The sequence below is a fragment of the Suncus etruscus genome, chromosome 1, assembly GCF_024139225.1.
Source record: "Suncus etruscus isolate mSunEtr1 chromosome 1, mSunEtr1.pri.cur, whole genome shotgun sequence".
Lineage (NCBI taxonomy): Eukaryota > Metazoa > Chordata > Mammalia > Eulipotyphla > Soricidae > Suncus > Suncus etruscus.
Window position 1 is genome coordinate 185,378,444 of NC_064848.1, and position 27,515 is coordinate 185,405,958.

Here is a 27,515-nt window from a genome sequence, read left to right on the forward strand (position 1 = left end):
TTCCTGGTTCCTGCAGCAGCGGCAGCCGCTGCTCACAGCTCGGCGAGGAGGGAGCGGGCGCCTGGGAGACGGTGACTCAGAGGCTGAGCGGCGCACGGGCCAAGGAGCACCGGCGTCCATGGACCCAGGGGTAAGGGGCCGCGCCGGCATCAGCTGACATGCCCCGAGACAGCTGCCTCCCACCTGGAGCTGCTGGGCTGGGAGCAGGAATGGAGGTGGCCAGGGGGTGCCCACCTGCCTCACCTTCTACCCCACATCCTCCTCTCCCTGAGAATCTCCCCACCACCCTGCAGAGCAGTGAGGGGCCAGGACCCCAGGGGAGCAGGCCGAGGAGGGCACACAGCTCCCCAGACACGGCCAGACTTTGGGAACTTTCAATGGCTGAATGCAGGAGTGTGTGTGTGTGTGTCCCTATTGCCTTCCTGGATCAGATCCCTGCAGCAGAGGATCCCCCTTGGCCCCCAAATTCCGGGCCGTTCCTGCCACCCCATGCCCCAGACCCCACTTGTTTTCTGCACCTCTGTACCTGCCAGCATTCAGAAGGGCCGTGCTGTTTCCCAGCCTGGGGCCAGCCTCGCCCCTCCGTCCCCTCCCCCGCAGCCTCCTGCATTATTGATCTTGGGGTGGAGCTAGCGTGGCCCCGGCTGGGCTGGTGCCGGCCCGGGGCGCCTGTGCGCACCGCGGCGGTGGCGGGACATGTGTGGATCTAACGCTTCCCGCGCCAGGTGTCCTCAATAGCTCAGCCCCCCAGTTCTGCTGGTGGGTGCTTGGTCCCACAGATTGGAGTGGTGAGGCTCTTGGCTGGAGGAACGGAGGGTCCACGGTAGGACTCCTAGGGGGACATTGGATGGGAAGAATAAGGGGGAGACCGAGGCAGTCTTCTTGGGCCTCTCTGTCCAGGAGAGGAGTTGGGTGAAGGGTTGGGGTGGTGGTGGTGGGCACTGCAGGAAGGAAACCCTGGTGGGTCCGAGCCCTAGGGTGGAGGTGCAGGGTCCCCAGTGGAAGGGGAGCCAGGCTGTTGACATCGTGGGTGCAGGCTCTGAAGTCTTCTGCCCTACACACCGGTCCCCCACAGGGCAGCCTCCTGAGAAAACACCCAGTGTTTCCTGGAGTTGAAACTGTGTGCCCAAGGTGGGGCGGGGAGGACTTTTGGTGGTTTCCTTTGCCTGGGGGTGCAGTGGACACGCCCTGCCTGTGAGAGTGGGTGGGCAGGTGAGCGGAAACTGTGGGTGAGCCCTGAAGGGGTGCTGGAGAGTTAGGGGTGATGGCTGTGCTTTGCTCACTAGGTCTCTCCTTCTAGGGCCCCCTCAGAACAAGGTGACGCCCAACTTGCCCCACAGCTACCTCAGGGAGGAGCTGTGTCTTCTCCATGGACTTCCAGGATCGGGACCCCCCATCCCTGGCCGAGAGTGTCCAGTCTACAAAGCCCAGCAGCATCCATCAGGTTCGAGGGGCACCAGCAATTGAGAAGGGGGTCCCCTGCAGGGGTAGGTCCAGCATGGATTCTGAAATGCTGCCCTGTCTTTCTGTCCTCCACAGGCCTCAGAGCTGTGGGAAGTGGTGGAGGAACCTCGGGGTAGGCTGGGGCCTGAGGGGCTCTTGCCCCAACGACAGGAAGGTCACCTGCTGAAGAAGAGGAAGTGGCCTCTGAAGGGCTGGCACAAGGTAGGCGTTGGGCCAGGGGAGGGGTTGAGCCGGATGGACGTGGAGGTGGGGCAGGGAAAGTGCAGGGTACAGAGAAGAAAAGGCCACGTGTTTGATTGTTCTCCCTCCCTCTTCCTCTCCTTGTCTCTGGGACGTGCACAGAGATACTTTGTCCTGGAAGATGGAATCCTGCACTACGCAACTACCCGGCAGGATGTGAGTTGGGGCCCTGTGGCAGGCGGGCTACAGAGGCTTCTGGAAGCTCAAATGCACCCTTGGCTGGCTGCAGTGTCTTGTCAGGGTCATGGTTTCCTCTAAAACAGGGAGAGTGGGCCCATTTGAGGGATCAGTCCCCACCTGAATAAGCATGCATGAGGTGGGGTCATGGGTGGACTCTTGCTCTCTTCCTAGCTGCTGGATGCCCTGGGACCCAGGCTGGGAGGTTGACATACTCAGCATTTGCTCAGTCTTGGGCATTTCTTGGGTTTGTGGCTCTCTCAGACTTAGAATGTAACTGGGCATAGCAGGATCCTGAGGGGTCTCTGTGGATGTGTCACTTGGTCACTGTCCCATCCCTTGAATCCAGAACAGCTTCCTGGTAATGATGGTTTGTCAGCTTCACACCAGCCCCTGTCCCCCTCACTCTCCCAGGTTACCAAGGGAAAGCTCCATGGCTCCATTGATGTCCGATTGTCCGTCATGTCCATCAACAGAAAGGCCCAACGCATTGACCTGGACACCGAAGACAATATCTACCACCTCAAGGTGACAGCCCAGAGCCAGGGGCAGCTTAGCACTGGGCAGAAGAGGGGACAAGGCTGAGGTCTGTGCAGCGCAGTGGACCTGTGACAAGAAGGCCCAAGAGAGCCGAGAGCAGAGCAGCGCTGTAGTGGGAACAACGCCAGAGAGGAGGCCCAACTCTGGGGAGTCTGTGTCTGACCCCCACAAAAGGGCCTCTGCTCGCCCCTGTATAGCAGCTTCTCCTTTCTTTTTTTTTTTTTTTTTTTTTTTTTGGTTTTTGGGCCACACCCAGTGCTGCTCAGGGGTTACTCCTGGCTGTCTGCTCAGAAATAGCTCCTGGCAGGCACGGGGGACCATATGGGACACCGGGATTCGAACCAACCACCTTTGGTCCTGGATCGGCTGCTTGCAAGGCAAACACCACTGTGCTATCTCTCCGGGCCCAGCTTCTCCTTTCTTTATCTGCCCCTCTGCCTCTCTTTGCAGATCAAATCCCAGGATGTGTTCCAGAGCTGGGTGGCCCAGCTGCGTGCCCACCGCCTGGCCCAGCGCCTGGACATGTCACGAGGCTCACTGCCCAGCACTGCTCACCGCAAGGTAAGATGGAGCAGAAATGGAGGAAGTAGGAATTGTGGGCACGTCGTGGGTGCCATCCTTTCCCTCCTTCACCTTGATCCTCACACAGGTTCCTGGTGCCCAAACAGCAGGGGGCACTGCGGCTCTCCCTGGGCTGGGGCCACGGGAGAAGGTGTCCTCCTGGCTGAGGGGCAGCGATGGGCTGGATCGCTGTTCCCATGGTGAGTAGCACCCCCCCAGGCTATGGGGTCCTCCTAGTTATGTCTAGGTGGGGTAAGCAGTAAGGAAGAGGGTGTGGACCTCCATCCTTGCTTCAGGGAGCCCCGATCTTTTAAAAGGTGCTGGGGCTCATGCCCTGGACCTCTACACTAGGCTGCAAAGCATGAAAATTCATACCTGTATTGGGGGCTGTTTTGAGGTACCGTACCAGGGACGGGGGTGCTCAAGGCTCAGTTCCAGAGTGGGAGAGCTGCACTTTGTTCCATGAGTGGGAAGTATAAGCTAAGAGGAGTGTGAGCAAGTGATCTAGGGCCTTTGGTCTGCAGGAGGCCAGGTGGGGTCTAGAGGCAGCAGAGACTGGGATGCTGAGCTTCTTGTTTGGCCAGACCAAAAGCTAGAAATAGGGCAGGGGTCTCAAGCTCAATTTACCTGGGGGCCACAGGAGGCAAAGTCAGGGTGAGGCAGGGCCGCATAAGGGATTTCACACACAAAAAAAGGGACAGCTGGCAGGAGCAGCGGAAATGACATCTGTGCTAGGCGCAAAGTATTCGCGATTATTCGCTTACCGAATATTCGCAATAAAACATTGCATTAGTAAGAAAAAAAATTGCATTAAACATTTGCGTACCCTGAACGGAACTGCTTGGGGTATGCAAATGTTTAATGCGATTTTTTTTCTTACTAATGCGATTTTATTGCAATTATTCGGTAAGCAAATATTCGAGAATACTGCAATATTTGAAGGCCGGCCTCGGGCCACAAAATGTTGTACGGAGGGCCGCAAACGGCCCGCGAGCCACGAGTTTGAGACCCCTGATTTAGGGGCTCCTGCAGGAGACTAGGAGACAGTGGCCCTATTTCTGTGACTACTGTGAACAGCTTTTGGAGGAGGGCAGGACTTGAGGGGAAAACTCTGGGAACTGGCGCTGGTACAGGGATGCCTGGTTCTTCTCCCCACAGAGCTCTCCGAGTGCCAGGGCAAGCTCCAGGAGCTGCACCGGCTCCTCCAGGGCCTGGAATCCCTACATCGAATCCCCTCTGCCCCTGTCATCCCCACACACCAGGTAGATCTGCATTTCCCTTCCCACTTTGCCCATCCATGATTCTTAATCCCCAGGGCCTGCTGTGGGCCTCCTGGACTTGTCCATGCTGCCTCAGTTTCTCTGCCCCTTTGGAATTAGTCCTTTCAGTGCCCTCACACCCTCCTCTCTGACCATCTGCTAACTCTGACTCTGACCCCGAGGCTGACAGTCCCTCACCTTGATCTGTCAGGCCTCCGTGACAACCGAGAGGCCCAAGAAGGGGAAGCGGACGAGCCGAATGTGGTGCACCCAGAGCTTTGCCAAAGATGATACCATTGGACGGGTGAGGTGGGGTGTGGACCCCCAGGTAGCCACTGCTGGGTGGGAGGCTCCAGGGAGGCTGCACCTGCATCTGCTCCCCTCTTCTGCAGGTCGCGCGTCTCCACGGCTCAGTCCCCAACCTGTCTCGTTATCTGGAGTCCCGGGACCCCTCAGGTCCCCGAGGACTTCCGCCCCCTGACTATGCTCACCTGCAGCGTAGTTTCTGGGCCCTGGCCCAGAAGGGTAAGTAGGACTGACAGGCCAGGGAGAGGTAGATGGGGCGGTAAGGAGGGGTACTCATAGCCTGCATCGCCCCCCAGTGCACACCTCCCTCAGCAGTGTCCTGGCTGCCCTGACCAATGAGCGGGACCGACTCAGGGACCTGCACCAAGGCTCCGAGCTGCCAAGGCTGGGGGTGAGACTTGGGGAATTGGGGGTCGGTGGGAAGAGAGGGCAGTTTGGGGAGCTGAGACTGACCCACAGAGATCACTCCGATCTCCCCTGCCGCCTCCATAGGTCTCTGAGGCCTCCACTGGCTCGAGGCGCCTCCATTCTCTTTCCATTTCCTCGGACACCACTGTGGACTCCTTCAGCTCCCTGAACCCTGAAGAGGTGGGTCCAGGGTGCAGGGTACTGAGGATGGCTTTCTCTGAGCTACCTGCCCCAGTGAGGATTGAGGGGCTGCAGGGAAGATGGGCTATAGCCCAGCCCTGCCACTGTCCGCTACTCTCAGCCCTCTGTAGCATTTCTCGATGCTCAGCAATGATTTGTTTTTGTTGTTGGTGTTGGTGTTGGTGGTGTTGGTGGTGGTGATGGTGGTTCTGGGCCACACCCAGCAGTGCTCAGGGATTATTCCTTGCTCTGCTCAGAAATCACTCCTGGTGATGTTCAGAGGATCGTATGGGATGCCAGGGAATCGAACCCAGGTTGGCTATGGACAAGACAAACTTCCCTACCAGCTATATTTTCTGGCCCAGCAGTGATTCTTTTTATTTAGTTAAAGAAATTTTTAATTAATTTTTGGGTCACATCCAGTGATATTTAGGGGTTTTTCCTGGCTCTGCACTCACAGATTTCTAGTGGTGCTTGAGGGGACCATATGGGATGCCATTAACAAATCCAAATAGGGCACCAGTAAGGCAAGCACCTTACTCACTGTACTATCTCTCCAGCCCCAATTCTTTTAGTTTATTATTTGAGAGAGTCATGCCTACAGGGATGACTCCAGCCTCAATGCTTAAGGTCACTCACTGGTGATTGGGAAAATCTTGTGGTGTCAGGGACTCTTCTACTTGCTTCTCCTTGGTCCTATTGGGACTCTTTAATTAGGGCCACTACCAGAAGAGCTGGGCCTGGTGGAAATACCAATGCCACCTCCTACAGTGTGTTATGGGTCACCAGGGCCACATCCAGTGATATTCAGCTGGGGAGTTCTGTGGTATCACAGGCCCCTGAAGGCTATCTCCTAAGGGGCAAGCCATGCAGGGCTGGAACTCAGGCCTGGTGCATGAAAGCTATGTTCTTCCACTTGAGCTCACTCACCTTCCTGATGCAAATTTTCAGAGAGTAACCCAGACTCAAGGAGGCTGGCAGATGGGCTCTGGCCCTCACCACTGGACCATGGGTCCCAAGGGCTCCCAGCAGACAGTGGGGTACTGCCTTGTAGATTTGCATTTGGTACCCACTGATGCTGTGACGCTGCCCCTGTGTCCTTATCTACTGAGTGGAGACTCCCAAGTGAGCTCAGGCTCAGGGCTGGGGTGGAACTCAGAGTCAATGGCTCTGAGGGGAAGTCTAGGTTCCTCTTACTTCCCTGTGTGGCCTCTCCTGCTCTGCAGGATTCATGCTCCCACCAAAAATCTGATCTCTACTTGCCCTCAAGGCTATTGTCAGACCCTGGGGAGCCCTGGCTGACCCCCCACTTGGCCTCTTCTGCTCCCATAGCAGGAAGCTCTGTACATGAAGGGCCGAGAGCTGACCCCCCAGCTCTCCCAAAGCAGCGTCCTGTCCCTCGCCGACTCACACACAGAGTTCTTTGATGCCTGTGAGGTCCTCTTGTCCGCCAGCTCTTCTGAGAATGAGGTAAGGGAGAAGAGAATGGGGTACGGGCAGGGCAGGCTCCCTATTCCTGGAAGAAGGTTCCCAAGTTCTGTCGCCTGCTCAGAAATCTCTGCAGGGGACCCTGTTTCTCCTCCTTACCACCCCCACTGCACTCCAGCCATCTCCCCTAGACTTCCTCTTATCAATGCTCCTTTGACACCCCTTAGCTCAGACGCTGGACCCCTTTTCATTTCTTTGGGTTGCCCCACCCTGAAGCCTTTGAGCTTCCAGTGGGGAAGCCAGCCAGGCTCTTCCCCTTGGAGGATGGCCAGTTGCCCCAGGACAGTTTCTTAGCGCGCAGGCCTGCAGAGTCCCTTCCCTGGCTCTACCTGCCTTTTATCTGTCCCCTTCTAGGGCTCTGAGGAAGAGGAATCGTGCGCCAGCGAAGTCACCACCAGCCTGTCAGAGGAGCTGCTGGAGCTCAGGGGAGCAGAGCCATGGCAGAAAGGTCCTGGGAGTGGGGGCAGGGGGTCAGGTATGGGGAGACCCAGGCTGAGATCCAGGCATCCTCCTGAAGATGGTTTCTATAAGAACTGATAGACTGAGGTTTCTGGATGCTGATTCCAAGGACAACCCCAAGAGATGAAGCTAAGATGTGAGCTCTGGAGTGTTCTAGGCTTGGGTCAGGCTGAGAGCTAGGAAATGGCCTTTCTCTAAAAGTGGAAGGTACTGAGGCTGGAGCAGTGAAGCAAGCGGGTAGGGCATTTGCCTTGCATGCAACTGACCTAGGACAGACTGCAGTTTGGTCCCCCAAGCCAGGAGTGATTTCTGAGCGCATAGCCAGGAGTAACCCTTGAGCATCATCGGGTGTGGCCCAAAAACCAAAAAAACAAAAAGTAACCGGGAGGTGCTGTGTTTGGGAAGGAGTGGCAGCAGCTGTGGGACACAGGGGTGTGTGTTCCAGGGAGAGCCCCCGGACCCCCCCCGCCGCCGTTGCCTGCCAGCGGCCAGCGGCCCAGGAGCTGACGTGAGCCTGTGGAACATCCTGCGAAACAACATCGGCAAAGACCTGTCCAAGGTGTCGATGCCCGTGCAGCTCAACGAGCCGCTCAACACGCTGCAGCGGTTGTGCGAAGAGCTGGAGTACAGCAGCCTTTTGGACCAGGCCAGCCGCCTGGCTGACCCCTGCGAGCGCATGGTAAACTGTTCTAGCCCGGGGAGTCCTCTGGGACCCCGTGCTTGCTTTTATTGACTGTTCTTGGGTGGTGGTACCTGGCCCTGCTCCTTAGTGCCTCTTTTCGCCTCTGCAGGTATACGTGGCCGCCTTCGCTGTATCAGCCTACTCATCCACCTATCACCGGGCAGGCTGCAAACCCTTCAACCCTGTCCTAGGAGAGACCTATGAGTGTGAGCGGCCTGACCGGGGCTTCCGCTTCATCAGTGAGCAGGTGTGGGCCAAGGGCCGGTGTCTGGACTGGTTTTGTTAGGTTTTGGAATGGGAAGCCCCCCTGGCATGGAGGAATTTGGGGGCACTGTGCCTGGATCTGTGTATGCTCAGAAGGTGCCGAGAACTCTGCTAAAGGAACCTGGGTTGAATGTGGGGACTGGAAACTGAAAATTGGAAGAGGAAACTTAGGGACAGAAATCGGAAGTTGTGGGACCAGTCCTAGAGCTGGGCCCTCCTAGGCTCATTGAGTTGGCAGTGGGCCCACTGTACCTCTTAGAATGAATTCCAGAGGCTGGAATGATAGTATAGTGAGCAGAGCATTTGCCTTACATGCAGCAGACTCAGGTTCAATCCTTAGTAACTCATGGACCCCTGCAGCACCATCAGGAGTAAATCCATGGTTCAATCCCCCATGTCCCATATGGTCCCCCAAGCCAGGAACAATTTCTGAACACATAGCCAGTAGTAACCCCTGAGCGTCAATGGGTGTGGCCCCAAAGCCAAAACAACAACAACAAAAAACCTTAAAACAAAAAAACAATTCCTGTCCCAGAGAGAAGTTATTTCAGACAGGCTCAAAGAACTAATGAAGGACGTTTGGAAAAAGTTAAAAGACTTGTTGGAACACAAGGCAGAGCTGGATTCTGAGGAGCCCTGCAGGGAGTTAGAGTATTATTTTGAGGGGAGTGTATTTTGGTTTGAAGACTATACCCAAGCATAGGTTATTTACTTCTTTGTGCTTGAGGGTGAGAGTGCTTAGGGAACCAGATGGTGCTGGGAATATAATTCAGGCTCCTGCAAGCAAAGCATGATCTCCCACCTTTGAACGATTTCCCTTCCTCAAGGGTATTTTTATTGTTTTTGTATAATCCCTGAGGGCATTGGGGTGCTTAGAGTGTTCCAGCAATGGAGTGACGAGCTCTGAATGCACTTCATCAAGGCTCTGGGCCAGAGTGTGTGATGTGTGCATAAGGGTCAGAGGAGGCCATTAGCAGTCATTCCCATGGCCTCTAAAAGTTTTGGGCTGGCTCTTAGTCTCTGCCTGCTGGAGTGGGAGGAAGGCAGATTCATGAGCTATCCCTGACCTCATTCAGTGGACAGCAGGAAGTTTTTCTTTTTCCTTTTTCTTTTTTTTTTTATTTGGGTCACACCCAGCAGTGCTCAGGGGTTACTCCTGGCTTTATGCTCAGAAATTGCTCCTGGCAGGCTCAGGGGACCATATGGGATGCCAGGATTCGAGCCACCTCCACCGACCTTTTGAATGCAAGGCAAACGCCTTACTTCCATGCTAACTCTCCGGCCCCAGCAGGAAGTTTTTCTTAGAGGGAGAAGGGGAGATGGTCAATGAGAAGGAGATGTCTAGGGTAGCCTCTGGTTTGAGGGACTCAGGGATCTAGATAGTAAGATCGGTAATATCTGGGCCAGGTGGCTGAGTTAGGGAGGTACCTAGCTTGGCTTCCAAGGGGGAATGTCCAGCAGGTTTGAGGCCTCTCAGGGAATCGGGTGTGACTGACAGACTGGAGTCACTAGCTTAGATTCTGGGGTTCCAATCCAAGGCAAACTCCTTGCTGCGGCCCTAGCCACCCCAAGTGCTGCTGAGCTTTGAGGGGCAAGCTAGTGAGGAAAGAGGATCCTGTGGAAGGTCTAGATTTCAGAGGCTCTGTGGGCTTGATTGACAGTAGCAAGTAGGGAGCTGGCAAGAAGGGAGACCGAGGACTTCCTGGTGTCATATGTAAGATGGTCAGGGAAGAAGGGAAAGAGACCTGGAATAGGCTTACGGTGTACAGGAAATGAGGGAGAGCAAAGAATTTGGGGGCCTTCAGATCAGGAGGGTTAAAACCCAGGGCATTCTTCCTTTGTTCATCAAGGTCTCTCACCATCCCCCCATCTCTGCGTGCCATGCGGAGTCTGAGAACTTCATCTTCTGGCAAGGTAAGGGGGTGCATGGATGGGGTAGGGGGAAATGGTTGGCACCCCCTCTGGTCTGATCTCTGCTGTTCTTTCCTTCCTGACCCAACTGCAGACATGAAGTGGAAAAACAAGTTTTGGGGCAAATCTCTCGAGATTGTGCCAGTGGGGACAGTCAATGTACGCCTGCCCAGGTGAGTGTCCCCAAGTGCTCAGCCTTTGGGCCCATCATGTGGGCATGTACCAGGTTTACAAGGTAGAGAGGGCTGGCCTGACCCTGCCTGTGAAGGCGCAGTGTCTGTACCATTTACACCTACATTTACAGCAGCTAGTGAGAAGGGTGATGAGGTGAAGAGTAGAGAGTGGAAGGGCTCCCTGAGATCACCTGATGTGATGACTTTCACACTTTCAACCGTGACTCACAGCAGGACATGTAACACTTGTACACACAGATCCATATGCGGATGCACACATAATTTATACACACACATGTTCATGGACAGGTACACAAACTCAGGGACACAGACACACACATGCACCTTGAATTGATTTCAGGAAAAAAAATTTTTTTTTTGGTTTTTGGGCCACATCCGGCATTGCTCAGGGGTTACTCCTGGCTGTCTGCTCAGAAATAGCTCCTGGCAGGCATATGGGACACCGGGATTCGAACCAACCACCTTTGGTCCTGGATCGGCTGCTTGCAAGGCAAACGCTGCTGTGCTATCTCTCCGGGCCCAGGAAAAATTTTTTTAAACATTTATTTATTCATTTTGGATTTTGGGCCACACCCAGCAGCACTCCAGGGTTATTCCTGGCTCTGTGCTCAGAAATCACTTCTAGCAGGCTCAGGGACGACAATGGATGCTAGGGATTGAAACTGGGTCCATCCAGGGTCGGCTGCATGCAAGGTAAATGTTCTACCACTATGCTGTCACTCCAGCGCCAATTTTAAGATAAATTGAACACCATCCTTTAGCTGTTTTTACAGACAAGAGGCTTGTGTTGCCGGAAGCTAACTAGACTCTGATGCGGGAGGTGATCCTGCCTTTGGGATTACTCTCTGGGAGTCTTACTTCTGTTAGTTCTTTCTGTGGGCAGCAGAAAGGAATGTTGCCTCTGTCAGTGAGAAATGCTGTAGTGCAGGCCAACCCTGGCCACCTGGTGCCTGGGACCCAAGGGCAGGGCACGGCTACGCCCTCTGTTCTTAGTCCCAGACGTTTGGCTCTCAGAGGCTTTAGAAATTTTTGCAAAGGTGTTATAGCTCAGGACTTTCTTTCTATTTTTTTAAATTTATTTATTTAAAGAAAATGCCTTACATAGTTGACATAACTAATAATAATACATTTTTGTAGCCGGAGAGATAGTATGGAGGTAGTGCATTTGCCTTGAATGCAGAAGGACGGTGGTTCGAATCCCGGCATTCTATATAGTCCCCTGAGCCTGCCAGGAATGATTTCTGACCATAGAGCCAGGAGTAATCCCTGAGCGCTGCAGGTGTGACCGCAAAACAAACAAACAAAAAATAATAATACATATTTTAGGGAGAGGACTTTCTTTTATTTTTCTTTTTGGTTTTTGGAACACACCTGGTGGCGCTTAGGATTACTCCTGGCTCTGCACTCAGAAATCACCCCTGGGGGCTTGAGAGATAACAGCCAACCTCGGACAGACCCCAGTTCAATTCCCAGCTTCTCATATGGTCCCCTGACCCTACCAGGAGCAATTTCTGAGCAGAGAGCCAGGAGTAACCCCTGGCAAGCTTGGGAGACCATGTAGGAAACCGGAGATTAAATTCAGTTGGCTGTGTGCATGGCAAACACCCTAATGCTGTGCTATCACTCTAGCCCAGCTCGGGACTTTCTTTCCAGCCACTCTGTGTTAGTTTTGTTTGGAGTCTGCACCTGGCAGCACAGGGTGGAGCATGTGTGATGCTGCCAGGACTCTGGTGCCTGGGCCTGAACCTGAGGTTCCCACATGCAGAACACTGAGCATCCCAGTCCCACTACTGTTCTACTCAGTGTACCCCCTTTCGAACCGTGGGAACCAAAACTTCTTGCCCCTGGCCTCCTGGCTGGGCCAAGGTTGGGGGTGCCACTGATATGGGGTGGTCTGCTGCCCCATCTCTGTCTCTCAGGTTCGGGGATCACTTTGAGTGGAACAAGGTGACATCTTGCATCCACAACATCCTAAGCGGCCAGCGCTGGATTGAGCACTATGGGGAGGTGCTGATCCGGAATACCCAGGACAACTCCTGCCACTGCAAAATCACCTTCTGCAAGGTGGGCTTGCTTCATCCCTGCCGCCCCCCCAGCCCGGCAAAGGGAGAGAACGTTCTCCTAAGGCCCCTGCTCCCCACCCCAAGGCCAAGTACTGGAGCTCCAATGTCCACGAGGTGCAGGGCGCCGTGTTCAGCCGGAGTGGCCGTGTCCTCCATCGGCTCTTTGGGAAGTGGCACGAGGGGCTATACCGAGGACCCCCAGCCAGTGGTCAGTGCATCTGGAAGCCCAGTAAGTGGGGTGACCACTGGGGCTGGACGGGGTGAGGGCAGCTCTGGCACAGTCCCTCAGCCCTAGCCCTGACTTTCCCCACCCCAGACTCGATGCCCCCAAACCACGAGCGAAACTTCGGCTTCACTCAGTTTGCCTTGGAGCTGAACGAGCTGACATCGGAGCTGAAACGGTCGCTGCCTTCTACGGACACTCGGCTCCGGCCAGACCAGAGGTCAGTGCCAAGCGCCCCCTCTACACCTCCAGGCCAACACCTCCCTGACCCCATTCTGCTTTTCCAAGAAGTGGCACTGTGTATGTCCTTGTTATTTTATTATTTTTTCCTATTGACTTTTTTTTTTTTGGGTCACACCCAGCAGCACTCTGGGTTTACTCCTGGCTCTGTGCTCAGAAATCACACCTAGCAGGCATGGGGGACCATTTGAGATGCCGGGATTCAAACCATCGTCCATCCTGGATCGGCTTTGAGCAAGGCAAACGCCTTACCACTATGCTATCTGGCCCTCTCCTATTGGTTTTTGGATGATACCTGTCAGTGCTCAGAGCTTACTCCTGGCTCCATTTAGGGATCACTTCTGGTGGGCCCAAGAGACCAAATGGGGTTCCAGGGATTGAACTCCAGTTGGCCTCAAGCAAGGCAAGCAAGCCTTGACTGCCTGTCTGCAGGCAGAGCTAGCCAAGTGATCAAGGCCTGGGATTGAAGGACCCCCCCCCCAGGGAAAAAGGCAGACTTCCACTGACCCATCTTGGTACCATCTGATACATCTCAGGTACTTGGAAGAAGGGAACATCCAGGCTGCTGAAGCCCAGAAGAGAAGGATTGAGCAGCTGCAGCGAGACCGGCGCCGAGTGATGGAGGAGAACAACATTGCCCACCAGGCTCGCTTTTTCAGGTGCTCTTGCCCTTGCCCCTCTGCTGCTGCACTGCCCAAGGACAACTTTCTACTCTGGGCGGGGAGTGCACCAGGAGCTGGTGTCTTGGGGCCTGGTTTTATTTTTGTGTCTTATTTTATTTTTGTTTGTTTGTTTGTTTGTTTTTGGGCCACACCCGGCTATGCTCAGGAATTACTTCTGGTTCTACACTCAGAAATCACTCCTGGCAGGCTCAGGGGGTAATATGGGATGCTGAGGATCAAACCTGGGGCAATCCTGGGTTGTCTGCATGCAAGACAAATGCCCTCCCACTGTACTATCACTCTGTTCCTTTGTCTTTTTTTGGGTGGGGCACACCCAACTTTGATCAGGGTTTACTTCTGGCTCTGTGCCTAGGAATAATTCCTGGTAGGGCTCCTGGGATTGTAGAGGACACCAGTGATCTAACTTGGGTCAGTCTCACATGCTGATAAGCACCTTAAATCAAAACCTGCTGGACTATCACTTCAGTTGGGAGTGCCTGGTCTTTTATTCTCATTCCCTCTTTGCTTCTCCTTTGCTTTGTCGTGCATATTGTCGTGATGACAGGAGGTTGCACCCATGCTGGCTGTGAAGTCACACATTTCTCTGTGGTGCTCCACACCTGCTGCCTCTGGGCTCATCACGGTCTGTGCCTCTTTAGCGGTGGCACTTGCACACGTGCTCACGGGGCTCACACTTGCAGTTGAGGCACACAGTGATGGTGGTGGGTTGGGCTAGGAGCCCAGCCTAGTAGTCAGTGCCTCTGGAAACCTGTAACTGGGGTTACCGGCAGGACTGGGCAGGAATGTCACAGTTCCTCTTCCCTTACCTGTTCCCAAGACTTTATGCCTCCAGGTCATGAGACTGTATTCAATGCCCCCAAATCCTAGACCTGCACTTCTTTTGTTTTACCAACATGACTCACCACAACACATGTAGTACCCACATACTTACTAGAGATTGTACATCTGGGTGTTATACAAAATTTTTGTGTTGTTTACATACACCGGGCTACAGTACATCACAAATGTTTGTCAACTGAAGAGTTGACAGGATCATGCTCCGTGCATGTATGTAGGAAGCTCTTTTTTTTTTTGGGGGGGGGTGTTTGGGCCACACCTGGTGACTCTCAGGAGTTACTCCTGGCCATGTGCTCAGAAACCACTCCTGGCTTGGGGGGCCATATGGGACGCTGGAGATCGAACTGAGTCCTGGGTCAGCCACGTGCAAGGCAAATGCCCTACCACTGCGCTATCGCTCCGGCTTTTCATGACCTTATTTTTGAAGCCAGGCCCTCTAAGCCCTATACTCCCCCTCCAGGTTCCTCTGATGCCTGGTCAGCTTTGTTTTTCTTTGGTTTTATTTTGTCTGACATACCTGAAGCTACTCCCAGCTCAGTGCTTGGCTTTGCTTCCAGTGCTGCTGAGGAACCAGGTGGTGCCAGAGGTGGGGGAGATGGTGGAACCTGGGTCCCAGCATACAACACACAAACACTAGCCCTTCGAGCTCTCGCCCGAACCTGGGGCTCCTGCTTTTCTCTGCAGATGCTAAACCTTCCCCTCCCTGGCCTCTTCCCGCAGGCGGCAGACGGACAGCAGCGGGAAGGAGTGGTGGGTGACCAACAACACGTACTGGCGACTTCGGGCTGAACCCGGCTACGGGAACCTTGACGGGGCGGTGCTCTGGTAGCCCCGGCTTCTGGGGCAGGAGACTCAACTTCCTGTCTCCTGCCTCCACTCCCCTCGGACACACAGTGAGGCCAAGTTCCCCCTCTCACTGCCCTGAAGACCGAAGGAGACCCAGAGGGCACCTCTGGCTCTGCCCTCTCCCCTCTGCTGGCCGGAGGGGCTGAACACCTCAGCACATTGCCCATTCCGTGTTTGGGGTGGAAAACTGAATTCTTGCTCTTCCAGTCTTGTTGCCCCAGACCACCGGCATGTAAGATCCTTCTTGCTCTGTCTTCCCCTTTTCTCTTCCGTCCCGGTTACTTAGGGGAGACGTCAGGCTCTCCAGGACCTGTTCCCCATTTCAGTGCCTTCCTAGGACACAGGGGACCCCTTGACGCTCCCCAGGCTTCCTATGCCCCAAGCCCGGCCTCAACTGTTGCAGTTGGATGCGTGAAGGAGAGGAGAAAGGTTTCTCTGGCCCTCCCGGCCCTTCCCTGGATCCCAGCTCCAGCATCTTCCCTGTCCCAGCCCTATGAGGTTCCCTTGGCTCAGTCCCCAAACTGCAAAAACGCCTGCAGCTTCCAGGTCCTTCCTCCGTCCTCAAGTGGTTTCCTTCAGACCCAGCTCACTGGATCCCCTCGAACTGACAAAACCTCTCCAAGAGGTGGGAGCAGACGGAGCAGACAAGGCTTCCTGGCTCTGTCCCCACCCCAGTGCGTGAGCACATGTGTGTTGTGTGTGTCAGAGACTGTGTCCTGTGTGTGTTGTGTACTGCTCGCAGGCGAGCGGGGTCCCTGATGTAGCCAGACGCCCTGCTGCTAGGCGTCCCCCAACGTTGCTGCTCATTCTTGCAGTCTGCCTCTGAAGACGGTGAATGGCTGTGACATTCCAAGCTCCAATAAAAATGGTACTGAAATTTGGCTTGTGACCGTTCATTTAAAAGATAACAAGTTGGGGCCCAGAGAGATAGCACAGCGGCGTTTGCCTTGCAAGCAGCCAATCCAGGACCAAAGGTGGTTGGTTCGAATCCCGGTGTCCCATATGGTCCCCCGTGCCTGCCAGGAGCTATTTCTGAGCAGACAGCCAGGAGTAACCCCTGAGCACTGCTGGGTGTGACCCAAAAACCAAAAAAAAAAAAAAAAAAAAAAGATAACAAGTTGTGGGCCGGAGAGATAGCATGAAGGTGGGGCATTTGCCTTGCATGCAGAAGGACTGTGGTTTGAATCCCGGCATCCCATATGGTTGTGAGCCTGCCAGGAGTGATTTCTGAGCGTAGAGCCAGGAGTAACCCCTGAGCGCTGCTGGGTGTGACCCAAAAACAAACCAAAAAAATAAATAAATAAGTTGCAGCAGGGGTGAGGGAGGGAGGCAGAGCACTTTTAGTGGTAGGCTCAGTCCCGGGCATCCCATGTGGTCCCCTGAGTACCACCAAGAGTAATTCCTGAGTGCAGAGACAGGACTAACCTCTGAGCACCACCAGGTGTGGCTCAAATGCAAAAACGAGATCAAACAGAAGGGTCAGAGCAATAGTACAGTGTACAGTGAGTAAGGCATTTACCTTAAACACGGCCGACCTGGATTTGATTTCCTAACATCCCATATGGTCCCCTGAACAACGCCAGAAAACCCCTGAGCATCACCAAGTGTGTCTCCCCAACAAAACCGAAGAATGGGCCAGAGATATAGTACAGTGAATAAGGTGCTTGCCTTGCACACAGTTGACCCAGGTACTATTTCCTCTATCTCATGGTTTCCCGAGCACTTCCATGAATGATCACTGAATACAGAGCCAGGAGTAAGCCCTGAGCACTATTGGGTGTGCCACCCTCCCCACCCCACAAAAAACAAATAATCAGAATGGTGGTATCAGAAGAGGACTAGACTGGGTATTTACATATCCTCTATATCTACAGGTGCTGAATATTATTTATATGTATATATGAATATAGTCACACTATACCCCAAAGCTGTATCATGTTATAAGCCATTTTTTCCCAATAAATTAAAACGAGCCAGAGCAATAGCACAGTGGTAGGGCATTTGCCTTGCATGCAGCTGACCCAGAGTGGACCTGGTTCGATCCCTAGTATCCCATATGGTCCCCTGAGCCTGCCAGGAATGACCTCTAAGTGCTGCTGGGTGTGGACCCCCAAAAAAACAGCAAAAATAAATAAATGAATAAATAAATAAATAAAACCCGAGGTGCCTGGGAAGCAGCTCAAAGGACAAGAGTGCAGGCTTGGGCTGCTGACGGCTGGTTCCTTCCCTGGCACTTCATAGTGTCCCTGAGCAACCCCGACCACCTCCAGTTGTCACTCCACTAAACAAAGCCAAAGCTAATGTTCAGGGATATAGTTCAGGGTTAAGAGCACATATCTTGCATGTATGAAACTAGGCTTGAATTGAAGTCTTACACCTTGAAATAAAAGTTTTAAACAAAAAGAACAAAGCATATGTATTAACGAGTATCTGGGATCAGGTATAAATATAGAAAACTGAGTCTTTTCTCATAAGAAGACATTGTGTGCCTTGTATGCTTCCACTTCTTTTATTTTTATTTTGGGTTTGGGGCCACACCTGGCAGTGCTCCCAGGTATTCCTAACTTCATTCAGGAATTACTCCTGGCTTCTCAGAAGACTACATGGGGTGGTGGTGGTGGTGGTGGCGATCGAACCTGGGTCAGTCAGGTACCAGGCAAAAGCCCTACCTGTTGTATTTTTTTGCTCTGGCCTTTCAGAGTCATTTCTACCACCAGCCTCTCTGGCCTCCGGCCCCTCCTGTCTGGACTGTGGCAGTCGCCTCAGGCCTTTTGCCATGGCCATTTCAGGCTGGCTTTCAAGGGTGATATTTTAGTTTTAAATTTTAATATAAGCTCATCTCAATGATGGGCCAGCTGTGCTGCGGGCAGGGCAGGGCAGAGAAGCTTGAGAGACTCAGGGGAATTGGAGCTCGAGGGCGATTCTTTCAGCGGCCTTTAGAGGGCGCCCCTATCTCCAGGAAAGACCTAATAGGTGGCTGAGCTCCTTCTAGAGATCTCGGTACCCCTCCAAGTCTCTGGTAGTGCCTGAATCCAATAACTCAATGAGAAACAACAGGTAGGCAGGCCCTCTTCATCGGCACTCATTCCCCCATCCACCTTCAAACTTCAGAGACACACACTGAGTCAAGAAATCCCCACTTATGGAGCCCCCACCTATTCCCAGAAGTTCCCTAGACTTTTTTTTGGGGTGGTGGTGGGGGGGATGGTGGTCAGGCTACTTTTGTGGTGATTTTTCCCTGCCAGATAATGCCTCAACTCCCACAGCTATTTCTGGACTCCCACATGCACAGCCCTCAGAGACTTTCCTCTAAATTTTCTTCTTCTGTAACCTCCTGAGACTCAGGCAGAAACCACAGTTTCCTCCTGTATCTTAATCTTGGACTTTCCTAAGAGAAAGGCAGAGCAGAAAGTAGGACAAGGAACACACACACACACACACACACACACACACACACACACACACACACACATTTGACCCAGGGGAATGAGGGACCAAGGGGAATGCCTACCAAAGTTTTCCCTTGGTCATCTTCTTCCCCAAGGGGTTGAGAGTCTTTGGGGTGCAGAGATTGTGGCAACCAACTCTCTACAGGCAACACTGGAATTGCTCTTGGAATCCTTGACCAGATGACTTTGGGGCCACAGAATAAGAGTCTTTCTCAGGTCTCCCCATTAGGTTGTCTGTGCCCAGCCTATATGTAACCCCTCCCTGTACATCCCACACCCGGGGGCCAGCCATTAGCTTGGAGCCAGGTCCATAACTTAGGCTAGAAAGTAGTGTCCAGGCTTCCAGGTCAGAATGAACTTGCATATTATCAAAGAGAAAATATTGTATTAATTTTATTTATTTATATTGTTTGTTTTTATTTGGGGGGCCACACTCGGTGATGCTCAGGGTAGCTATGCACTCAGAAATCACTCCTGGCTTGGGAACCATATGGGATCCCAGGGAATTGAACCGTGGTCCATCCTAGGCTAGCATGGGCAAGGCAGATGCCTTACTGCTGTGCCACTGCTCTGGCCCCTTTAAATATTTAATATAGGCCAGAGATGTACCTCAGTGGTAGAACACTTGCCTTGCACATGTAAAGCCTTGAGTTCAATTCCCGGCACTATGGATTTCTGAGCACCACCATGAGTGACCCCTGAACCCCAAGTCGGGTAAAGCCCCTGAGGATGGAGGACCAAACAGTGCTGGGGATTGAACTCTGATAACCTGCATGCAAAGCATACTCTCAGCCCATTGAGATATTGCTCCAGTTCCTATATTTAGTATATAATACAAGTCCCTGTGCCTGGGACCCTCTACATATTAGGGGCAGGCCTCAGGGGTTTGCCTATGCTGTGATTCTAATGGGGAAAATATGTGTGTGGTGGTTATGGTGGTGGTAATGACAGATGGTGGGGATGGTCATGGTATGGTGTTGGTGGTGATGGTGGTAATGGTGAGGGTAGTGGACATACTTCAGAGACAGTAATTATTTTTTTTGTTTTTGTTTTGATTTTTGGGTCACACCGACAGCGTTCAGGGGTTACTCCTGGCTCTATGCTCAGAAATCGTTCCTGGCAGGCTCAGGGGACCATATGGGATGCCCGGATTTGAACCACCATCTAGAGGTTCCTCCTGGCTCTACACTCAGAAATCGCTCCTGGCAGGCTCGGGGGACCATATGGGATGCCGGGATTCGAACCACCATCCTTCTGCTTGCAAGGCAAATGACTTACCTCCATGCTATCTCACCAGCCCAAGCCAGGAGTAACCCCTGAGCACTGCCGGGTGTGACTCAAAAACAAACAAACAAAAAAACAAAATTATTAATAAAAAAAGGGGCCAGAGAGATAGCATGGAGGTAGGCCTCTTGCTTTGCATGCAGGACGGTGGTTCAAATCCCGACATTCCATATGGTCTCCCGAGCCTGCCAGGAGTGATTTCTGAGCGTAGTGCCAGGAGTAACCCCTGAATGTGCCGGATGTGACCCAAAAACCAAAATAAATACATAAATAAAGTCTGTTGTTGTTGTTTTGTATGTCTATTTTTCAGCTACACTTGGCAGTGCTCAGGAGTTGCACTCAGGAATCACTCCTGGCAGTGTACGGGGAACCATATGGGATACTGAGGCTGGAACCCAGGTTGGCTACATGCAAGGCAAGTGTCCTCCCACTGTACTATCACTCCAACCCTGACATCTGATTAGATTCAGGTCCAGCTTTTCTTTGGAGCCAGACCATCTCAGAGGATGTATGAAGTCCTTCACAGCCCATATCCCCACAGGTGCCTGAATCAGGTGCCCTTCTGAGAGGTTCCCACAGCAAACCCTGATTTCCTCTGGGGTCAGCTTGAAGGCTGCATGATGAAGTGGCCCAGGTACCTCCCAGAGGGACTGTGCTTTAAAAAAGAACCTGGTCTTCATAATGTAGAGAAATAGTGTGAAAGAAGAGGGAAAAAAGAAAAAACAATCACAAAGAGAAAACAAACACTCTAAGACAAAGCTAAGCAGTATCTTTTGTTTCCTTTCCTTTCACTGAGTGCATTCATTTTTCTTTTCTGTGATCATCTGGATGTAATTTTTTTTTTTTTTGCTTTTTGGGCCACACCCTGTGATGCTATGTGTGGCTGGCTATGTGCTCAGAAATCACTCCTGGCTTGGGAGACCATCTGGGACACCAGGGATCGAACCGTGATCCATCCTAGGTTAGCGCGTGCAAGGCAAATGCCTTACCTCTTGCACCACTGCTATGGCCATAGATGTAAATTCTTATATTTCACATATGCAACATGAAGCATGATCAAAATTCTATGAAGACTGGGCAGGACTGGTAGTATAATGAGTAGGTCCATGCCTTGCATGTGTTCAACCTGGGTTTGATCTCTGTAATCCCATATGGTCCTCCCAGTCTTCTAGGAGTAATTTCTGAGCAGAGTGAGGGGTAAACCCTAAACACTGTTGGATGCAATGCCTCCAAAAACAAACAAAAGAACATTTATGAAGATCGTCTTAATGGCAGTCATATCAGCTATGTCAGTCATGTCATACCAATTGTCAGCTGTTACCCAAACTTCTGAGCCTGATAAGGAAGGAAAGAGAGAGGTGATTTTTCTTCATGTTTGGGGAGGTGTTGTGGCCATGGAGAGCTCGGCTGGTGGTGGGGAGCACTACCCACATCCCTTCCCGCCCTCATGGGCTGTAAAGCATCACTTTCTGCTTTTTCTCATGGAAACAAGTTCCCCCTGACTCTGTGATCCCAATTCTAGAACTTTCCTCGTACAATAATAGTACAAGCAAAGAGCAGATATTTACTGTAGCTATATATATATAATATTTGCTGTAGCCTTGGTTACAGAGCAGAAACCTAATGTCCCATCCAAGGATAAATGGATGAATAAATCACACCTTAGAAATTATAAAGCTACTTTAAAATTTAAGGGGATAGGTTTCAGAGTAATAGGACAGATCGATGCACTTCTGCATGCATTTCCCCACCCCCTGCCAAAATGCCACTAAATGAAACCAAATGGCTTTATTTTAGCAATATTTAATGGGAGTAGAATTATCATAGAGTAAAATTTACCCTTTTAGAAGATCTACAGTTCTCGAGGTTTTTGTGGGTTTTCATGGGGGCTTTGTTTTTCGAAAATACAGACATTATAAAACTACCGTCACCATCACACCCCTGTCCCCAGATTCCCTTGTACTTTCCTACTGCCTTTTCCCACCCCACCCTGAGGCCCTGTTCACTGCTGATTTGCTTCATGCCACAAAAGTGACTTCTGAACACGGCTCCTCTGGCTTACCAGAAAGCATTTGCCATTCGTGTGGTCACGCATATCAATCATTCATTTCTTCTTATTGCTGAGTGGTTTTCCATTGTGTAGGTAGGTCATAATTTGTTTATCTGGTCAGCATCTGAAGGGCATTTGGATTATTTCCGATTCTTTTTGGGGGGAGGGTTTTGGGCCACACCCGTTGACGCTCAGGGGTTACTCCTGGCTATGCTCTCAGAAATTGCTCCTGGCTTGGGGGGACTATATGGGATGCCAGGGGAATCGAACTGCGGTCCGTTCTAGGCTAGTGCTTGCAAGGCAGACTCTGCCAAGCCACCACTCTGGCCCCTATTTTCAATTCTTGGCAATTATCATGAAAGCCATTCTGTGTACAGATTTGGGGGTGAATTTAAGTTTTACTTTTTACCTTGGGTAAGTATCAAGGGGCAGAATTGAAGAGTCTTAAGTTAGATGTATATTTTGTTTTCTAAACATTGTCCAGTGCTTGACTTTGTCACAGTCCACCATTCTACTTCCCAAAGTGGCCAGAATCTTGTGCCTGCTAGGAGGGTGTAGATGAGCCCCAGTCAAACCACAGCACCAGCAACACTCATTATAATCAGGAGTTGTTTGTTTTTAGCTTTTGCCATCCATCTGTAGTGGTATCTGGTGGTGATCTCCACAGTGCTTTTTTTTTTTATTTTCTTCTTTATTTGGGGGGGGTTGGGCCACACCCGGTGACACTCAGGGGTTACTCCTGGCTATGTGCTTAGAAATCGCTCCTGAGGGGCTGGAGAGATAGCATGGAGGTAGAGCATTTACCTTGCATGCAGAAGGATGGTGGTTTGAATCCTGGCATCCCATATGGTCCCCCGAGCCTGCCAGGAGTGATTTCTGAGCATAGAGCCAGGAGTGACCCCTGAGCGCTGCTGGGTGTGACCCAAAAACCATAAACCAAAAAAAAAAAATTGCTCCTGACTTGGGGGACCATATGGTATGCTGGGGGAATCGAACCACCTATTGTCCTAGGTTAGCACGAACAAGGCAAATGCTCTACTGCTTGCAACACAGCTCCAGCCCCACGGTGCTTTTTTGTTTGTTTTTTTGGGCCACACCCATTTGACTCTCAGGGTTTACTCCTGGCTATGCGCTCAGAAATCGCCCCTGGCTTGGGGGGGACTATATGGGATATGGGACGCCGGGGGATCGAACCGCAGTCCATCCTAGGCTAGTGCTTGCAAAGCAGATGCCTTACCTCTAGCACCACTTCTCTGACTACCCCTCCCCCCTTTTTTTTGCTTTTTTCTAATTTGCATTAATACTTAACCTCCAGCATCTTGTCCCTTGGAAACTAATTACAATGTGCAGTTTTGGGGAAAAGGTTTACTTGCTGCAGCAAACAGAGGCAAGTGAGACATCAAAAGTCTAATTCAAGTCTTTCCACACTCTCAGGGCTGCATCTTTGCAGAGATAGATGAATTTCTTTCAAGGAAATATGGACATTATCAATAAACTGCGGGGCAGGTGAGGGTTAGGTTGGTGGTTGTTAGTTATGATCATGGGACTTGGTTTTACCAAATTGTAGTATCTTGAAAGCTATTGATTGTACTTTCTTTCTTTTTTTTTTTTTTGTTTTTGGGCCACACCCGTTTGAAGCTCAGGGGTTACTCCTGGCTATGCGCTCAGAAATCACCCTTGGCTTGGGGGGACCATATGGGACACCGGGGGATCGAACCGAACCGCGGTCCATCCGCTTGCAAGGCAGACACCTAACCTGTAGCGCCACCTTCCCGGGCCCACTATTGATTGTACTTTCTCCCATTCTCCTGTCATGAGTCAAGAACACCAGCCATTTTCTAAGAAAGGATTTAGGATAAGGGGTATGGGAGGGGCAGATTCTCAGTTTGGATTATATTGTGCTCAGAGTGCTCCTGGCTCTGCTCAGAGGTCTCTCCAGGAAGGGCTGGAGGAACAGAAAACACCTGTAATGAACCCTGGCTCCTGCTTGAAAAGTATGTGCTCAGCCAGTTGAAATCTCTCTTTAGTGCAGTGACTTAGTGGTTTTTTTTCCCCCTTAATGTTGCCATTAGAAGTAACATATGTTCTTCATTTTCATGAAATCCATTATTATTATTTTTGCTATACCGAGTCAAGATTATTTCAGGCTGTACCTGGAGGAATAGGCGGTGTTCAATAAATGCTTTTAAAAAATTCAGTAGTTAAAAGATAAAATGGGTATCTCAGGCTGGAGAGATAGCACGGAGATGGGACATTTGCCTTGCATGCAGAGGAATGGTGGTTCGAATCCTGGCATCCCATATGGTCCCCAGAACCTGCCAGGAGCGATTTCTGAGTGTAGAGCCAGGAGTAATCCCTGAGTGCTGCCGGGTGTGACCCAAAAACAAAAACAAAAATGGGATCTCAAGAAATAATAAGATGGAAAGAGGAAAGACAAGAAAGTGATGAGGTCCAAGAGATAGTACAGGGATTAAGGTGTACAAATTGCAAGTGGCCGATACTAGTTCAGTCTCAGATACACACACACAGGTTCTTCTACACAGTCTGGGGCCATGTATTATGAAATACTAGATTCTTTTTTCAGGAGTTAGAAAACAATAACTTCTGAGGGAAAGTTATTTCTTAGCATCTTGTACTCTGGAAAGTCTGTCTCTGATTCTCTCTGTGTCTCTGTCTCTCTTCCTCTCCCCCAGTCACAACTCCTACAGGGAGCTGGGGCCAGGACGATAGCTCAGCAGGTAAGGTGTGTGCCTTGCATTTGACTGACCCGAGTTAGATCCCCAGCATCTCATATGGTCCCCTGAGCCCACAAGGGATAAATCTTGAATGCAGAGCCAGAAGTTAATTTTATGTTCAGGGGCCGGAGAGATAGCACATCGATAAAACGTTTGCCTTGCATACAGGATGATGGTTCAAATCCCGGCATCCCATATGGTCCCCCGAGCCTGCCAGGAGTGATTTCTTAACGTGGAGCCAGGAGTAACCCCTGAGCGCTGCCGGGTGTGACCCAAAAACCAAAAAAATAAATAAATAAATCTTATGTTCAGACAGATGTGGTCAAAAGAATAAAAATAAATTGGGCTGAAGCAGGTTAGACACTTGCCTGGCATATGGCCAAACTGGGTTCAATCTCTGGCACTCCATAAGGTCCCCTGAGCATTGCCAGGAGTGATCACTGAGGGAAGACCAGTTGTAAACCCTGAACACCACCAGGAGTGGCCCCAAAATTAAAACCAAAGAAGAAAGAAAAAAAAAAAAGGCAAGATAATTGCAGGACCATCCAGAAATCTCATCTCCTGCATAACAAGAGTTCAAGCAGGAAGAACAGAGAACCAGAGAGATAGTTCAAAATGTGGAGGATTCAGTTCAATCCCCAGCACTGCCAGGAATGACATGAAACCAAACTATGAGCAACCCCTGAGCATAGCTGGCATTGGCACACCAAACAATGTGAAGGAAAAAATTTGAGACACAATTTGAAGTTATGAAAAAATGTGAATTTCCAGATAGGAGGTTTATGACATTAATGACAATAACCTCTCACATCAAATACACCATTGTGAACTTTTCAATAATCAGACCCAAAATAGATGTTTCAAGCTTCCCGAAACAGAAAAAAAAAAAAGGGTTTAGTACAAAGAATCAAAATTAGAAAGATTATGCACCTCTGAAGGAAAGGCAGGAGACATTAAAAGACAATGAGCTTTTCTGACAGAATAGTTATTTCTTAGCAGCTTGAACCTAGGAAAGATCCACCTCTCTTTTAATATTTTGAATTATTTAATTTATCTTTTGGTTTCGAGGCCACACCTGGCTATGCTCAGGGGCTTCCTCCTGGCTCAATGGTCACTCTTGGTAAGACTTAGGGGACCGACCATCTACGGTGCTGGAGATCAAACCAGGGTCGGCTGTGTGCAAGGCAGTCTTACCCCCTGGACTATCTCTTCAGCACCAGGAAAACTATCTTAAGTGAAGAAAATCAAGATGTGCCAATTTCTTCTCAGAAAGCTGTCTAGATTATAAATATATTCCTCCCCAAAGGAGGGCGGAACCTTGAGAGACAGAGGACACAGGAATCCACCATCCAATCAAGAGAGAAACAAAGGATCCCCATATGGCTGTGGGGAGAGAAAAGGAGAATTCTTAGCCTAGGGGGTACAGTAGGGGAGATTGTTCAAAGGGCAAATCAGATCCACATACCTGATGCCTCCAAACATTGAGAAGTAACTCAGACCAGCATTTCTCAATAGAGGCTACCAGTTGTGATGGGATATGATGAGGCATGATATGATGAAATGGGGCACCATAGCATGAGGTTGGGGGGGCAGCCTGTAGGATGGGGGTGTTTTTCAGGAAAGGAACAAAAATCTGAAGAGCCACAGTCAGAGAAAAGGTTGAGAAATACAAGTTTAGACCACTGCCAGAGTTTGGGGTCAAAGTTGTAATATATTCATGGAAAAAGTAAGTAAAGAGAAGAAATGATGAACTTTAGGGGGGAAAGTTCAGAAGTTTTTCATGTATTTCCATTACGAATAAGGTTGTACCCCTAGTGGGCAGCGGAATACTAAAGTCATTTTTGGGTTTCAGTCGCATTTCTTTTTTTTTTTGTTTGTTTTTTGGGTCACACCCAGCAGTGCTCAGGGGTTACTCCTGGCTGTCTGCTCAGAAATAGCTCCTGGCAGGCACGGGGGACCATATGGGACACCGGGATTCGAACCAACCACCTTTTGGTCCTGGATTGGCTGCTTGCAAGGCAAATGCTGCTGTGCTACCATCAGTCGCATTTCTGATGTAATTGCACTGAGAAAGAGGCGGGGTGAGCACGCTGGTGATGGACCAAGGAGGAGGCCTCAGCCTCCAGGATAGAAAGTAAATAAATAATGTTGCAAATTGAAAAATGAATAAGCTGCTATGTAAACAAATTATTTCAAATTGAATTGGAGAGTGTTGTGCTAAAGATCCAGTAATGAGACCTGTGGGAGGTTAAAGCTTTGTCTAACAAGCCTTCTCGAACAATTTGTCTCTTTAAACTACTGGGTAATAAAGAGATAGAAGAAAGAGGGAGAAAGATAGTACATTGGGCAGGGTGCTTACCTTGCACGAGGCTGACCTGTGTTCAATCCCTGGCATCCTAAAGGGTCAGCCTTAACCACTGTACTATCTCTCCAGCCCCTTAATGTTTCTTTTCCTTCAAAAAAATTTTGGGGGTCATACAGTAGGTAGTTAACCTGGATTTGATCCCCAGAACTGCAGATAATCCCAAGATAAATTTTTTAAATTTTTGTTTGTTTGTTTGTTTTTGGGCCACACCCAGCGATGCTCAGGGGTTACTCCTGGCTATCTGCTCAGAAATAGCCCTTGGCAGGCACGGGGGACCTTATGGGACGCCGGGATTTGAACCAACCACCTTAGGTCCTGGGTCGGCTGCTTGCAAGGCAAACGCCGCTGTGCTATCTCTCTGGCCCCAATTTTTTAATTGAATTACTGCGAGATATACAGTTACAAACTTGTTCGTGATTGAGATTCAGACATACAATGTCCAACACCCATCTCTTCACCAGTACTCATTTTCCATATCCAATGTCCCCAGTTTCCCTCCTGTCCTTCCCCTTGCCCACCTCCACCGACTGCCTCCCTGGCAGAACATTTTTCCTTTTCTCTTCCTCTCTTTCTCTTACTCTTCTATATTTTTTTTCCTTTTAGATAC

At 50.8% G+C, this 27,515-nt stretch overlaps 1 protein-coding gene across 1 annotated transcript; it reads left to right on the plus strand.

Moving 5' to 3' along the window:
• Window positions 1–15: 15 nt before the first annotated feature.
• On the plus strand, window positions 16–15,906 carry OSBPL7 (oxysterol binding protein like 7). Its single transcript, XM_049779066.1, is given in 24 exon segments — window positions 16–130; window positions 1,301–1,444; window positions 1,540–1,665; window positions 1,807–1,860; window positions 2,296–2,409; window positions 2,872–2,982; window positions 3,071–3,182; window positions 4,141–4,244; window positions 4,453–4,545; window positions 4,634–4,766; window positions 4,844–4,938; window positions 5,040–5,135; window positions 6,468–6,605; window positions 6,978–7,071; window positions 7,513–7,541; window positions 7,543–7,761; window positions 7,874–8,011; window positions 9,879–9,942; window positions 10,034–10,112; window positions 12,053–12,197; window positions 12,281–12,425; window positions 12,513–12,639; window positions 13,196–13,318; window positions 14,900–15,906. Coding segments are annotated over 23 exon segments (2,523 nt in total). The 5' UTR covers window positions 16–130; window positions 1,301–1,369; the 3' UTR covers window positions 15,009–15,906.
• The last annotated feature ends 11,609 nt before the right edge of the window (window positions 15,907–27,515 follow it).